The sequence below is a fragment of the Nilaparvata lugens genome, chromosome 2 (assembly GCF_014356525.2).
Source record: "Nilaparvata lugens isolate BPH chromosome 2, ASM1435652v1, whole genome shotgun sequence".
NCBI lineage: Eukaryota > Metazoa > Arthropoda > Insecta > Hemiptera > Delphacidae > Nilaparvata > Nilaparvata lugens.
The window spans coordinates 35294298-35309675 of record NC_052505.1 but is presented as its reverse complement, the minus strand read 5'-3'; the positions used below and the strand labels follow the sequence as shown (position 1 = coordinate 35309675).

General features: G+C 38.0%; 1 protein-coding gene across 1 annotated transcript in view; it reads right to left on the bottom strand.

Annotated features, from left to right (window-relative positions):
• The window catches only part of LOC111044022 (xaa-Pro dipeptidase), a 132736-nt gene extending 121649 nt beyond the window's left edge, over positions 1-11087 (bottom strand). The window contains 1 exon segment of the mRNA XM_039421097.1: positions 10927-11087. Coding sequence (XP_039277031.1) covers positions 10927-10946 — 20 coding nt within the window. The 5' untranslated portion in view covers positions 10947-11087.
• Between the last annotated feature and the right edge of the window lie 4291 nt (positions 11088-15378).

Sequence of the window (15378 nt, the reverse complement as noted above, 5' to 3'; positions counted from 1 at the left end):
GCGCTGAATTTATTTCGTGTGTCTTCAGATTGCATGTTTTCGTATGGGGAGCGGCTCGTAAGCTCGTGTAAGAAACAATGAATCTGGTTAACGAGCGAAATATATTAAGCGCGTCTAAACACGCCTGAATAATTGGGACCTTACTTATAGTACAGGCAATGAATGCTCAAATAAAGGGTATAGAAGTAAATGTTGGGAAGACAATAATATTTTTGACCCCACAGTTCTGTTTAGGGTGGTAAGGAGGTAAACATATCAAAAGTCCCCACTCGAACCCCCTGTGCTAAGAAGGTGAAGTTGATACAAAGGTAACACTTTTTGGTTTCTCGCATATATCTCGCAAATCTGCATCTTACAGACATTATTATTCTATGCAAAATTAAAGCTTTCAGTTTGTCAAGTTTTCTATTGGACCCTTGTGGAGCACAAGCTACCTGCTATAGTGAGGTCCACGTAATAATGACAGTGTGTGATTTGCAATGGTGTTGCTATCCTTGTCTATCATTCAACAAAGCAGATGGCGCTATCTCTTTCACGCTTTGCGATATTGCCACATCTTTTATCAACAATGTAGAAATTCAGCTAATTGACAAAATATTTAATCTCAATCATGTATTATTATATCTTTAAAAAATATATTTTCTTGACAAATAAAATATGTTAACTATTTTCAACAATAATTATAGTAAAATTCATCAGATATACCAATATCAGCTGTTTGGGTGGCAAGGCTGAGATCTGGCAACCCTATTCTCCTATCTTCCTACACTGCCATTATAACGTGGACCTCACTATAGTCTATAATTTAAAATAAAAAAGAATTGGCTTATACATACGGGATAGGAAATGCACAAATGACACATCATCATGTCTAAACTACTGAACTGATTAACTTGAAATTTTGCATACATACCGTAGATTCTCAATGTTTACCGAGGATGATTATAAGGCCGTTTTTTCATTCTTGTTAATCAATCAATTATGATTTTAATAATTGAAACAAATTTATTCAATGTGTGATACCTAGTAGGCCTACAGTAATTCATATTGAACAACGGTATTGAATTCATAGGTAATCTCACGAGAACCAATAAGAGAAGGATTTTAGAAAAGAGGGCTTCTCTGATTGGTTCTTGTGGAACTAATAACGATTAAAATTTAACCAGCTTTTGTGCAACTGGCAGTCTGGTACTAAGAATGGTACCCGACAACAATGCCTGTCCTGGTAGACGTCGGCAGTTTATGCACAAACCAAGACCATAGCCAAAACCCACGAAGTGGTGGAAATGAAAATACTGGCATAAGAAAAAAATTACTGAACCGTAATAAATCACAATATTGATAATTATAGTTAATACTAGCAGGAAACCCGTGTTCCGCAAGGGTTTATTTTTAAAATTGACAAACTGAAAACTTGACGTAAAGAAATCTTGAAGAATTAAAAATACGCCTAAAACCATCCCCGGTTAACTATCTATAATTATGCAAAATTTCAAGTTAATCAGTCCAGTAGTTCAGAGGTCAAACATGATTTTCCTATTCCGTAAGTGTATAACTTAGCTTGAGTAATGTATAGCTTAGCTTACATTATAGCTTAGTTAATGTATTGGCATCTCATCACCCTCAGGCTCCAGAACCACTTTTTCCCTTCTTATTAATTCGTTGGAATGTTGTAATCAAATTCCTCATTTTAGACTGGACTTCAAGTTTGTTTACTTTATTTCCTGGGAATTTTATTCCAAGCATAATTTTAAAATTTTTGTTTTAAAATCCGAAAGGGTGTGGTTCCACAAGACAGGCTTCTCTCTAAACAACTCTATCAAAGTAATGACCTGATCATTTGTCCACTCCACTTCACTTGAAAGATTTTCCATTGCACTAGCACAAACAACAACCATACACAAAACACAACAACTCACGACGACTAGCCTGCTTGAACTGAGGAACTGACGCAGCGCGACCACGTGGAGCAACAGGCGGGAGGGGTAGCGGGGTAGTTGCAGACTCAAGTTGCAGCTCAAGTTACCGCTGCAACTTGCATTGCCGACCGGGGTTGGCAACCGCCTTTGATCTTTACCGACTCCGGTCGGAAAACCAAATTTCGGTTGCCAACTCGCAAAAATCGGTCTCCAACTACGGTTGCAATGCGAGTTGCAGTTGTTTTATGCGTGCAACTCAAAATTGCCGATAAATGTCGGCAATCATGGTGCCAACTCCGGTGTAAACGCGGCTTTAGAAGCGGACGCGCTGAATTTATTTCGTGTGTCGTCAGATTGCATGTTTTCGTATGGGGAGCGGCTCGTAAGCTCGTGTAAGAAACAATGAATCTGGTTAACGAGCGAAATATATTAAGCGCGTCTAAAGACGCCTGAATAATTGGGACCTTACTCGCCTATGTTCTGGTTCCTGGGATCAGTCCTTCCGAGGATGTCAAGTGTCGAGGATGTCATTTTAGCCGCGGCGGCGTGTGTCGTGTTGTCAAAGCAACGTAGGCCGAGACGATACTGGGTGAGGCCGTCTCTGAATTCCAGAGCTACGTACAGTGGAAACGACCTGTTGGACGATTTAAATAGAGATGATGTCGACCCTCTATCAGGTGAACTGAGAACGGACGGAAGTTTTAAAAACTTTGTAAGAATGACCAGTGAGGATTTTGAATATATAACAGTAGTATAAATTTGGCGGTTCTGGTGCACGAGTGCACCAGAACCGCCAAATTCTCAAGGTCACCCCAGGTGATCAAACCTAACCTCAAGGTCACCCCAGGTGACCTAACCTAACCTCAAGGTCACCCCAGGTGACCTAACCTAACCTCAAGGTCACCCATGACGTCATAACCTAACCTAACCTAACCTAAAAAAAAAAAAAAAAAAAAAATTAAAAAATTGAAAAAAAAAAAATTAAAAAAAAAATAAAAAAAAAATTGAAAAAAAAATTAAAAAAAAAAAAAATTAAAAAAAAAAAAAAAAATTAAAAAAAAAATTAAAAAATTAAAAAAAAAATTAAAAAAAAAAAAAATTAAAAAAAAAATTAAAAAAAAAATAAAATAAAAAAAATTTTTTAAAAAAAAAAAAAAAATTAAAAAAAAAAAAATTGAAAAAAAAATTAAAAAAAAAAATTAAAAACACATAAAATCGGGAAAAAAGTGAAAAGAAAGGGAAAAAAAAATTCCCTCCAGATCCTGAACTGGGGTATAAAAGGAGTTGTTCTACAAGGAGTGGGACATTGTGTCTTGTACAGTCGTGTCCCAATACGTGTGTGTGCCACCAGTACGTGTGTGTGTGTGTGATTTTCATGTATTTGTTTGAAAGAAAAAATAAAAAAAAATAAAAAAAAATAAAAAAGAAAAAAAAATTAAAAAAAAAAACACATAAAATTGGGAATAAATGGAAAAAAAATGAACTCAGGGCTATGAACTCTGAACTTGGGGCTATGAACTCTGAACTTGGGGCACTGAACTCTCTGAACTTGGGGCTCTGAACTCTGAACTCTGGGCTCTGAACTCTCTGAACTTGGGGCTCTGAACTCGGGGCTCTGAACTCAGGACAAGTGGTGGTGGTGGTGGTGATAACCTTCCTTGTCAAAAGGTCTATGACAATGCCACCCCATCATGACTCACTTCTCAATTCTTCGTTAACATTAGTATGAAGAAGTATCATATTTCATATAATTTAAGTCTTTAAACATAAATCCTCTATGGTGTAGTGGTTAGCAAGTCAGCTCCCCAAGTTGGAGGTTCTAGGCTCGAATCCAAGGTGGTAAAGGTAAGTATTAAAGGTCAGTATCAACAGAACCAGAGGATATATTTTTTGTATGTAGTGGGTAGACTGGCCCACCACTGCCAGTCGCCCCACCACCGGTCGCCCGGCCGCACCAGTTGCCCGGCCGCCGCCGGTTGCCCCACCGGTCGCCTGGCTGCCGCCGGTCGCCCCACTATCGCCGCCAGTCGCCCCACTATCGCCGCCAGTCGTCCCACTATTGCCACCAGTTGTACCACTATCGTCACCAGTCATCCCACCATTGCCACCAGTCGCCCGGCCGCCGCCGGTCGCCCCACCACCGGTCGCCCGGCCGCCGCCAGTCGTCCGGCCGCCACCGGTCGTCCGGCCGCCACCGGTCGCCCCACCGGTCGCCTCACCGGTCGTCCGACCGCCACCAACAGTCAACCTGCTGCCGCTGGCAATTGTCCCGCCGGCTGAGCATGGGCATTTTGAGCGCAGTCAGTGGCACTCAGAATATACTTATAGCTAAACTATATCTAAGGAGATGGTAGGTAATAAGTAAACAGTTTGGAATACAATTAGCTATTTATTGATCAATTCAACATCCATTTCATTGAAAAGTTTACTACAAGCAGGTATATCTCTGTTCCAAAATCCAAGTTGTTTATCATATTGAGTATGCAGAAAAGTGATGTATCCATGATGTTTCTCCTTGGTCCAAGTCAAGCAGGTGATGTCATAGATTCCTTTTCCTTGTAGACTCCTTTTCCAGCACTAGTCCTTGGCAAGTCTTCTATGTTGTCTGATAGTCTTCGGATGATATTCAGTGATACCTCTAGAACACTGTTCCAGTTAGAGACGATACCCTGTCTTTGATGTTGAATCACCTCACAATCTCTTTCCTTCAGGTAATTGATGCTCCTTCGAGTCAAAAGTATAGGTGTAGTAGTATTTCTCACCACTACATCATCCTCCTTTTCCTTTTTCTCCTCCTCTTCCTCTTCCTCCTCCTCCTCTCCCTCCTCCTCCTCCTCCTCCTCCTCTTCCTCTTCCTCCTCTTCCTCTTCCACCTCTACCTCATTGTCCTCCTCCATATCAGTTTCCTCTTCCTCATCTTCTACATGATCCTCAACCATCTTCAGATCAAATGGGGAGATTGATGGTAAAATTTGACTCACCATAGTCGGCCCACTTTGAGAATAGGAGTACCATCTTCTCTATTGTTCTAGATACACAGTTGATCGACAAAATGTCTATTCTCCACAGATGATTCAGCACAATGAATCTAATCTGCTATGTATCCAATATATATACATATTTGTATAGCATTATGATTTTGATTGTACCTCAATATAATGTCTAAGGTGTTGCTGTTCTCTGCTTTCTCAAGTAAAGACCTTGACCGACCTTTGATCTCTGCTGTCTCAAGTAAAGACCTGTACCAACCTTTGGTTTCTGATGTCTCAAGTAAAGACCTCAACCTCCTTTCATTGATTTCTTCTTCGATGGTTGAATCTTTTGTTTCTTCCCCTTCTCAACCACCCTGCTGACTTCCTTCAGTGATCTTTTCATACCTCCCCCAAATTTTGCCTTGGCCTTCATAATGTTGGTGACTGCTAGTGCTGCAGCTTTTTCCAACACCCCCGCATCATCAGATCTCACTCTGTCCCAGGCTCTCTCTGCCAAGATGCTGTCTGCTACTGCTCTGCTTGCTGTATCACCACTCTTGGAATAGGCAATATCATGCTCCTTACAAGCCTGATCAAGTTTGTTGATTCCTGGATCACCTTGTGCTAATCGCTTCTGAAGTTTTCCAGCTAGATCAGTTTGATCAAGGATATTCTGAACTGTTGTACCATGACTTTCATTCAATAATTGTTCAACATTCTTATCATCATCCTGTCCATTTCCAGACAGCTCCTCATCACTGCTATCATCATATCCTCTACTCATATTATACTCCTCACCCTCATCCTCTTCAAATGCCTGCTTTCCTGCTTTCCATAGTTGCCGTCCAACTCCTGAGGTGCCTGCCATTGGACTTGAAACTTCTCCAGTTCCATATGATTCAAATGTTGGTGACTCTTCATCAATGCTGGAGAGTTGGAGCTTATGTTTTGCTTTACTTGCACCAGTAAGTCCACGCCTTGTATATGTGGCATCTTTAACAAATGGTGTTGTTGGTGGAGTAGGATATGTGTGGTGTGTTGATGCTGTTGAGAAAGGACGATGTTCTGATGATAACAACTCTGGCTTGGATTGTCTCTGCCTACCCTCACATGCCTGGAGTGCATTTTTATTCTAGGCTTCAGATACCTGGGACGCTTCTTGGATGCTCTTGATGGAGGTAGTTGTGGCTGTTGAACTGGCATCTGTTGGAAGGTTTCGACTAGGTTGACTAGTGGCTCAGCTAGAGGTTTGAAGTGTTCCACATGTTTCTCTTCTGCAATCCGTATACCCAGCATGATTTCCTTATGCCTCCTTTTGATTTCACGCTTCAACCTAGCAATCTCCAATATGGTAGGAGCAACCTCCTCCAATGTTGGCTTATGGTTCCTTTGTTTGATATACATACTGGTCAGTGTTTATCAGTATACTGAGGTCTGAGAGTTTGAGCTCAGCTATTTATACATTTTGGACCTATAACAAGTGCTGAGTGCTCCTGACTGAACAGTGACTGAACAGTGACTGATCAGTTACTGATCAGACTGATCAGTGACTGAACAGTGACTGATCAATTACTGATCAGACTGATCAGTGACTGAACAGTGACTGATCAGTTACTGATCAGACTGATCAGTGACTGAACAGTGACTGACTGACCACTGAGTGGATGACCCTACCATCCTGCCACAGACATGATGAATACTGGTGAGCATGGTCCATGTGGCAGGAGGAGCTAGGGTCATTGAGAATGCTCATGCTCAGCCGGCGGGACAAATGCCAGCCGCAGCAGGTAGACTGTTGGTGGTGGTCGGACGACCGGTGAGGCGACCGGTGGGGCGACTGGTGGCCAGGCGACAGGCGGCGGCCGGACGACCGGCGGTGGCCGACCGGCGGCGGCCGGGCGACCAGTGGTGGGGCGACGGTGGCGGCCGGGCGACTGGTGGCGATAGTGGGGCGACTGGTGGCGATAGTGGGATGACTGGTGACGATAGTGGTACAACTGGTGGCAATAGTGGGACGACTGGCGGCGATAGTGGGGCGACTGGCGGCGATAGTGGGACGACTGGCGGCGATAGTGGGGCGACCGGCGGCAGCCGGGCGACCGGTGGGGCAACCGGCGGCGGCCGGGCGACTGGTGGCGGCCGGGCGACCGGTGGCGGGGCGACTGGCAGTGGTGGGCCAGTCTACCCACTACATACAAAAAATATATCCTCTGGTTCTGTTGATACTGACCTTTAATACTTACCTTTACCGCCTTGGATTCGAGCCTAGAACCTCCAACTTGATGAGCTGACTTGCTAACCACTACACCATAGAGGATTTATGTTTAAAGACTTAACTTATATGAAATATGATACTTCTTCATACTAATGTTAACGAAGAATTGAGAAGTGAGTCATGATGGGGTGGCATTGTCATAGACCTTTTGACAAGGAAGGTTATCACCACCACCACCACCACTTGTCCTGAGTTCAGAGCCCCGAGTTCAGAGCCCCAAGTTCAGAGAGTTCAGAGCCCAGAGTTCAGAGTTCAGAGCCCCAAGTTCAGAAAGTTCAGTGCCCCAAGTTCAGAGTTCATAGCCCCAAGTTCAGAGTTCATAGCCCTGAGTTCATTTTTTTTTTCCATTTATTCCCAATTTTATGTGTTTTTTTTTAATTTTTTTTTTCTTTTTTATTTTTTTTATTTTATTTTTATTTTTTCTTTCAAACAAATACATGAAAATCACACACACACACGTACTGGTGGCACACACATGTATTGGGACACGACTGTACAAGACACAATGTCCCACTCCTTGTAGAACAACTCCTTTTATACCCCAGTTCAGGATCTGGAGGGAATTTTTTTTTCCCTTTTTTCTCCCCTTTTTTCCCGATTTTATGTGTTTTTAATTTTTTTTATTATTTTTTTTTATTTTTTTTTAATTTTGTTTTTTTTATTTTTTTTTTTTTTTTAATTTTTTTTTTTTTTATTTTTTTTTTAATTTTTTTTTTTTTTAATTTTTTTTAAATTTTTTTTTAATTTTTTTTTTTTTTTTTTTTAATTTTTTTTTTTTTTTTTTTTTTTTAGGTTAGGTTAGGTTAGGTTAGGTTATGACGTCATGGGTGACCTTGAGGTTAGGTTAGGTCACCTGGGGTGACCTGAGGTTAGGTTAGGTCACCTGGGGTGACCTTGAGGTTAGGTTTGATCACCTGGGGTGACCTTGAGAATTTGGCGGTTCTGGTGCACTCGTGCACCAGAACCGCCAAATTTATACTACTTATAACTTTAATGATTGGTCACAAAATTTCGAAAATGGATACGAATTACCGAAAGGCTATTTCTGTAACGGAAAAACTAGCCGTAACCTTGCGTTTTTTAGCTACCGGAGATTCATACACAAGCTTGAGTTACCTGTTCAAGATATCAAAATCTTGGGTTACTGACACTTGAGTCGAGACAGGGTGGTTCGAGTGATCACGTGAGTGAGAGTGGAGGTGGCAGCGTAGGGGATGGCGGGGAAATGTTTCTGTTTCGTGTTTCAACGGCACATAGTGACCGAAACTAGTGTTGCAAACAAAAGTTTGCAACTCCCTTTGATCTTTACCGACTTCAGGTGGAAACAAAAATTTCTGTTGCAAACACTGAAAAACTGTTTGCAACAGCGAAATGTTTTGTCTAAAAATGCGCGTTTTTAGAGATGTTTGCAACTTCTGTTTGCAACTCGTGTTTCAAACTCCGGTGTAAACGCGCCTTTACTTATAGTACAGGCAATGAATGCTCAAATAAAGGGTATAGAAGTAAATGTTGAGAAGACAATAATATTTTTGACCCCACAGTTCTGTTTAGGGTGGTAAGGAGGTACTGCAAACATATCAAAAGTCCCCACTCGAACCCCCTGTGCTAAGAAGGTGAAGTTGATACAAAAGTACGACTTTTTGGTTTCTCGCATATATCTCGCAAATCTGCATCTTACAGACATTATTATTCTATGCAAAATTAAAGCTTTCAGTTTGTCAAGTTTTCTATTGGACCCTTGTGGAGCACGGGCTACCTGCTATACGTGAGGTCCACGTTATAATGACAGTGTGTGATTTGCAATGGTGTTGCTATCCTTGTCTATCATTCAACAAAGCAGATGGCGCTATCTCTTTCACGCTTTGCGATATTGCCACATCTTTTATCAACAATGTAGAAATCCAGCTAATTGACAAAATATTTAATCTCAATCATGAATTATTATATTTTAAAAAAATATATTTTCTTGACAAATAAAATATGTTAACTATTTTCAACAATAATTATAGTAAAATTCATCAGATATACCAATATCAGCTGTTTGGGTGGCAAGGCTGAGATCTGGCAACCCTATTCTCCTATCTTCCTACACTGCCATTATAACGTGGACCTCACTATAGTCTATAATTTAAAATAAAAAAGAATTGGCTTATACATACGGGATAGGAAGTGCACAAATGACACATCATCATGTCTAAACTACTGAACTGATTAACTTGAAATTTTGCATAGATACCGTAGATTCTCAATGTTTACCGAGGATGATTATAAGGCCGTTTTTTCATTCTTGTTAATCAATCAATTATGATTTTAATAATTGAAACAAATTTATTCAATGTGTGATACCTAGTAGGCCTACAGTAATTCATATTGAACAACGGTATTGAATTCATAGGTAATCTCACGAGAACCAATAAGAGAAGGATTTTAGAAAAGAGGGCTTCTCTGATTGGTTCTTGTGGAACTAATAACGATTAAAATTTAACCAGCTTTTGTGCAACTGGCAGTCTGGTACTAAGAATGGTACCCGACAACAATGCCTGTCCTGGTAGACGTCGGCAGTTTATGCACAAACCAAGACCACAGCCAAAACCCACGAAGTGGTGGAAATGAAAATACTGGCATAAGAAAAAAATTACTGAACCGTAATAAATGACAATAATGATAATTATAGTTAATACTAGCAGGAAACCCGTGTTCCGCAAGGGTTTATTTTTAAAATTGACAAACTGAAAACTTGACGTAATGAAATCTTGAAGAATTAAAAATACGCCTAAAACCATCCCCGGTTAACTATCTATAATTATGCAAAATTTCAAGTTAATCAGTCCAGTAGTTCAGAGGTCAAACATGATTTTCCTATTCCGTAAGTGTATAACTTATAGGAATATAGTTATCTTACTTCTTTTTTCTGGCCTAAACCAGTAGTTCTTTCCTTTATTATAGTATAAAAGTTAAGTTAAGTATAAGCTTGTTAATCCAAATATAATAAAAAACATTTTTGCTCAAAACTGAAGCAACTGTTTTTGTTTTGCTAAAAGTAACATAACCTTAAATTGCATTCGACTGTCAAAATAAAACGTATTTTTGTTCTTTATTATTTTCTCGAGTAAACCAAAATAGTGTTCCTTCATGACATAAATAGTGTTTTTTATAATATGCCTATTAGAATTGTTTACTTGAAAATTCAATTTGCAAAGTATTCACTAATCGTTATTTCCAAATAGGTTATGTTCTTCAGTCTGCTGCTACTCAACGAACTTTTCAAATTTCATCCATAGAATCATGGTTTTAAAACCATTAACTTACGACATGATTTATTGAAATACATAATTAATAAGATTAACCTTCCATAAAGAAAACATTTTTCATAGCTTCATAATTATTTATCAATATTATCTGATCCACATGAGCTTTGTTTTGGTTGTGTTGATTTAGCCTTCATTGTATTCAGATTCAAAGTGAAAATTAAAAAAATTAAGTGAGTTACTCCTCGGAAATCGAGAAATATATTTCAGTTGAACAATGTAGTTTTCTATAGTTTGAAAGTTGACTATAAATATTTTATATGCATACTGTCACTAATACAAACATTTGACATCCGTCAAAGCTAGTAATAATATCGCTACTACAGTCTACAACATAACCTAACACTGAATCGAAGAAAATACAACTTATTTCAACCTTTTACAATTGACGAATCAATAAGTTAGTAAATAAAGTAATTAAAAAATCTAAAATTAGGAATGTTGTGACTCACCTCTGATCTGCGGCCGCCATTTTAAACAACTGAACGCAAGAGATTCACCAAGTTACTTGGTGGGGGAGAAACAACTCGCCTGAGTGTTTACTTCTGTTCTGCTTCACAACAAACTGATAGCGATTAGAAATCGCTCTTTGACACTGATAACTCTCATTGAAATCAATGATGTACGTACATTCGAATTTTACTTAAGGTGCAATTCCACTGAGGCGTTCTGGCTTTAATTGCATATTTAAATTCAATTGAAAGAACGAGGAAATAAATTATTGATCAATGCTGCCTATCAACTTGATAGTCATGCTAGGCACAGGTCAAATGTAAAAATACATCAATGACTAGGCTAGTATTTTATTGCATTTAAGATAGGTAATTTCCTGATAATAAGCTGTCCTGTGACAAAAAACTGACATATTCATTTGTCGACAACCATCCAACAGCAAGATTTTATAACTTATAAAAGTTTGATCAGTGACTTCAAATCACAGCATACTTTTAATAATTTATTGTTTATTTTCAGTGCAAATTTTTGAAAATTTGATTATTCCACAAGGTAGACTACATGCATCAGACTCCTCTTGGTGTGTATTCATGTTGTAATCTAGTTCTTTTGCTGAATAATTATTAAAAAATTTACACTGGAAATAAACAATTAATTTAATAAAGTAACATACCGTACGGTAGGCTTTCTCGAGTCCTGCTGAATATAAATTGATAATACGGTACAGTGTTGTAGGTAATGAGCCTGCTGTTCAGAGAATGAATTCATTTTTGTAGGAGATTTTAGTTTAAAAAAGCTCAAGCTGTATTATTCAAAAACAGGTAATTTCCTATTATACTACCCATGATGCTATGATAAAGTAATTTATTTGTTAAAAATAAGATAATTATTTTGTTATTAAAAACGAGGTCATTCTCTGTACAACATCGGAATGTTTGGCTATATAGATGTGTGAATTTTCAAGATAAAAGCAAGACATACAACTTAAAGAATTCTTTTATTTTTAATAGAAAAACATCCTACAACAAATTTAATAATTGTATGCATTAAAACATGCATAAAAATCAGATTTACTAAAGAAATCCATCTAATATAAACTTTCTATAGGGAAACAAAATGGCAAATGCCAAGTCTAGTGATCCAACAAGCATAACTGGCAAAAATTTTAGAAAGAATTGCTGATGAAATGTAATACAATAATATTAACTTAGAGATACGGAACATTTATAAAACGGGCCATCTTTTGTAAACAATCGTTAAGTGGATATAACATCTAGAAGGAAGGAGTCTCATAAAAATGCCAGAGCCTGATAAAACTTGATAATTTGAGCAAACGAGCTTATGGAACATCAAGTTTGAAAACAAGAAGATCGGTACAAGAAATATGTATTTACATGGACATCAGTTACTTCAGGTGCAGTTTGAATTGGATTTGCTCACATTGATTTATATATATTAACATCACAGAAACTAAAATTAGTATCTTTGAATATTATTTGAACATGATGCTAATAATAATACATTACGGAAGGTCAATACAATCGTGTTTAGTATCTTACATAAATCGCGCTTTTACGATTTTTCATCACAATAAAGCAAGTTAATAATAAAGTTAATTGGTAAGTTTAAATGATACTTTATTGAGATCGACTGTGATTCTTATCAGAAAACATTGTAAATACTAAATTAGACATGAGCTTTGAAGTAATTTATATAGAAAAAACGGCATGTGCAAGTAAAAATGTTAATTCAGAAAACGAAAGCTGGTATGGTAAGAAAAACAGAGGAAAATAAGTTACCGTATTCAATTACAAGGAAATGCAAATTCAGATGCAAACTTTTAAAACATGTTTGAAACGTATGTTGAAAGCTTCAAGTTGAAATAAATTACCTTACTTTACTTTCTCTTTGGAAACAACAAAACGGTACTTAATATTCTTGTCAAGTGGCCATTTAAGGCTAAGTCTAATGGAATTGAAACAAAAATAAAATGATAACTGATCAAAATAACAAAAACCTACCATTACACAGTCATGTCGTCGAGAGACCACAAAATTTACTTATGCCATTCATCCCCCACGAAAATGTCATAGCCGAAAATTATTATACACTAAATAGAAACATTCATAAGCGTAAAAATACTTGCTCGAGGCAATTTCGAAAATCGCAAATACATCAGTAACTTCTACCCATTTCTTCGACCACAATTTATTCACTCAGTAACAGCACCATATTACACGCAACACTATATATTATTCCGATCCAGGCTGGGGAGACTGATTATGAAGTCTTCTAAGGGAATTGAATTTCGTATCATTCACTGCAGACAAGGACGCATGGGGCTGCGAGAAGACTCTTCATCAGACTCGTAGAGATACCTCTGCTTTGGAGACAATCCTTTTTGAAGCCTTCGGACAGCTTCTTTGATAAGGCTGCCATCACGAAGTAAGTCTTGTAGCATTTCATAGGGGTCGTCACTCGTCGTAGACTTTGAAGATTTTTTTGAATAACAGGAATGAATACTGCAAGTTCTTGGCGACTTCACACACAATTCACAAGTTGCATCGCTCCAACTTCGACTAGGAATATGATATGGCGATGGTCTAGTAGTCCTTTTGTTGTGCTTAGATTTGTATCCAGAAAGTCTCAAATTTTCTTTAATTTCGGAAACTAACTCCTCCATATCACGAGCTAAAAAGTCCTGAGTAGTAGTATTACCGGTTGATAAGATACACGCTTCCTCTATACTAGGCATTTTGTAAACACTAGCCACACACGATTTCAGCTGACGTTCAGTATCAACGCGACTCGGTAAGTGAATGCTGAATGGGTCAGACATGAGGCGGCTGTGTTATTGTTTTGCTTTGCACGGCGTGAACTCCCCACCACTCACCAAAAGCTGTCTGCTCGCGCAGAAAGTAGTCCATGTAAACAAATGATTAATTCACCATATTTACTTGTTTGAAAACCTAATTTAATCAAACGAATAATTAAATTCAGTTCGAATGAGCAGTATATCAATAAATGAGAGTTTTTAAAATTGTTTGAACATAATGTAAACACAGTTTTTTTTCTGGAACAAAGGTTGCGGATTGATACACTATCAAGGTTACTCCACCCCGTAACATAGTCAGCCAGAGCCTGACGTCATTCAACGTGGCCCAAGATCAACACAAAACGGTAGTGTCAAGTGGTGGGGGTCTGTTGTTATTGACTGTGGGGGGACAAGGAATGACCGAGAAAGAAGGAGAGAAGAACATAGTATGATTGCAGGTGACTGGTCTAGAGAGAGAGAAGGAAAGACCGAAAGAGCAGAATGAGCAAATTGCCGGGGTCAGGGAACCAACAAAACTGGAATAGCAATTGATTGCTGATGTAATAAAATGTTGAGTCATGTTTGTATTTTGTTTCTCAACAATCAAAGAAAGGCTAATCGGCTAATATAAATCATGCATTCTACCTAATAAAACTAAATATTCACCTTGCCTACCGCGTACCCGATGGAATACAAATTTTGAATTGACCGAAACGATTTAAAATTAGCCAAAAATAGAACATAAGTCTAAAATATTCCAAATTTGTATAACAATGGAGAAATAGAGCATAGAGAAAATATATCATAAGAAGATATTCCATGATGATAGCCTATAGTGCGTTTATGATCCATACCTATTACACTGTTAACTCAAGTTGATAATAGTAGTTTTTTATCGTGAAGCTGCTGCTGGTATTCTCATACTGTGCCGTTACTCTCACCCGGCCAAAACAGTAATAATACTAAATATAATTTATAATAATATTATTAATAATACAGTAGTATATAATACTAATATATTAATATATGAAGGTAGTCAACTTGAGATATCAAAAATCGGCCTGAGATTTGAAACATAAACGACTCATACTACCATGGGATCTTCTTATATGCTATATTTTCTCTGTGGTGTATAACCAAAGAATGGTAAGAAGTTTGAATTATTATAATCTATTTTTCTATTATGATTCGTATAAGGTATAAAATACATATTTGCAATATTTTACCTGCGTAGCAGACTCTACAAAAGTTAGTTATACCTTCCTATACTTAAAAATTGAAGCAAAATTCCAGTGTCACAAGAAGTTCTAGGCCCCGCACTAGCTGTTGAGATTTGATGGATAGATAAGGTTGTACCAAAAATTTGTCTCCTTCAACATTCGTTCATTCAATGGATTTTGGGAGTATTCATTTAGTGTTACCTAAGGGAAAAGGATATAAAACGAATATTATTTTCCCTTTCTGATGATATAACTAGTAGTTCTGTGAACAGTAGACCTCGCGCAGTTATAATGACGTCTCAAACCATAAGCACTTCCACACTGATACACTAACTATTTACTTGATCAGATCATGCTTATACAAGATTTAATTATCATATAACGCTTTCCGGAATTTAGCGCGAGAAAACCAGAAG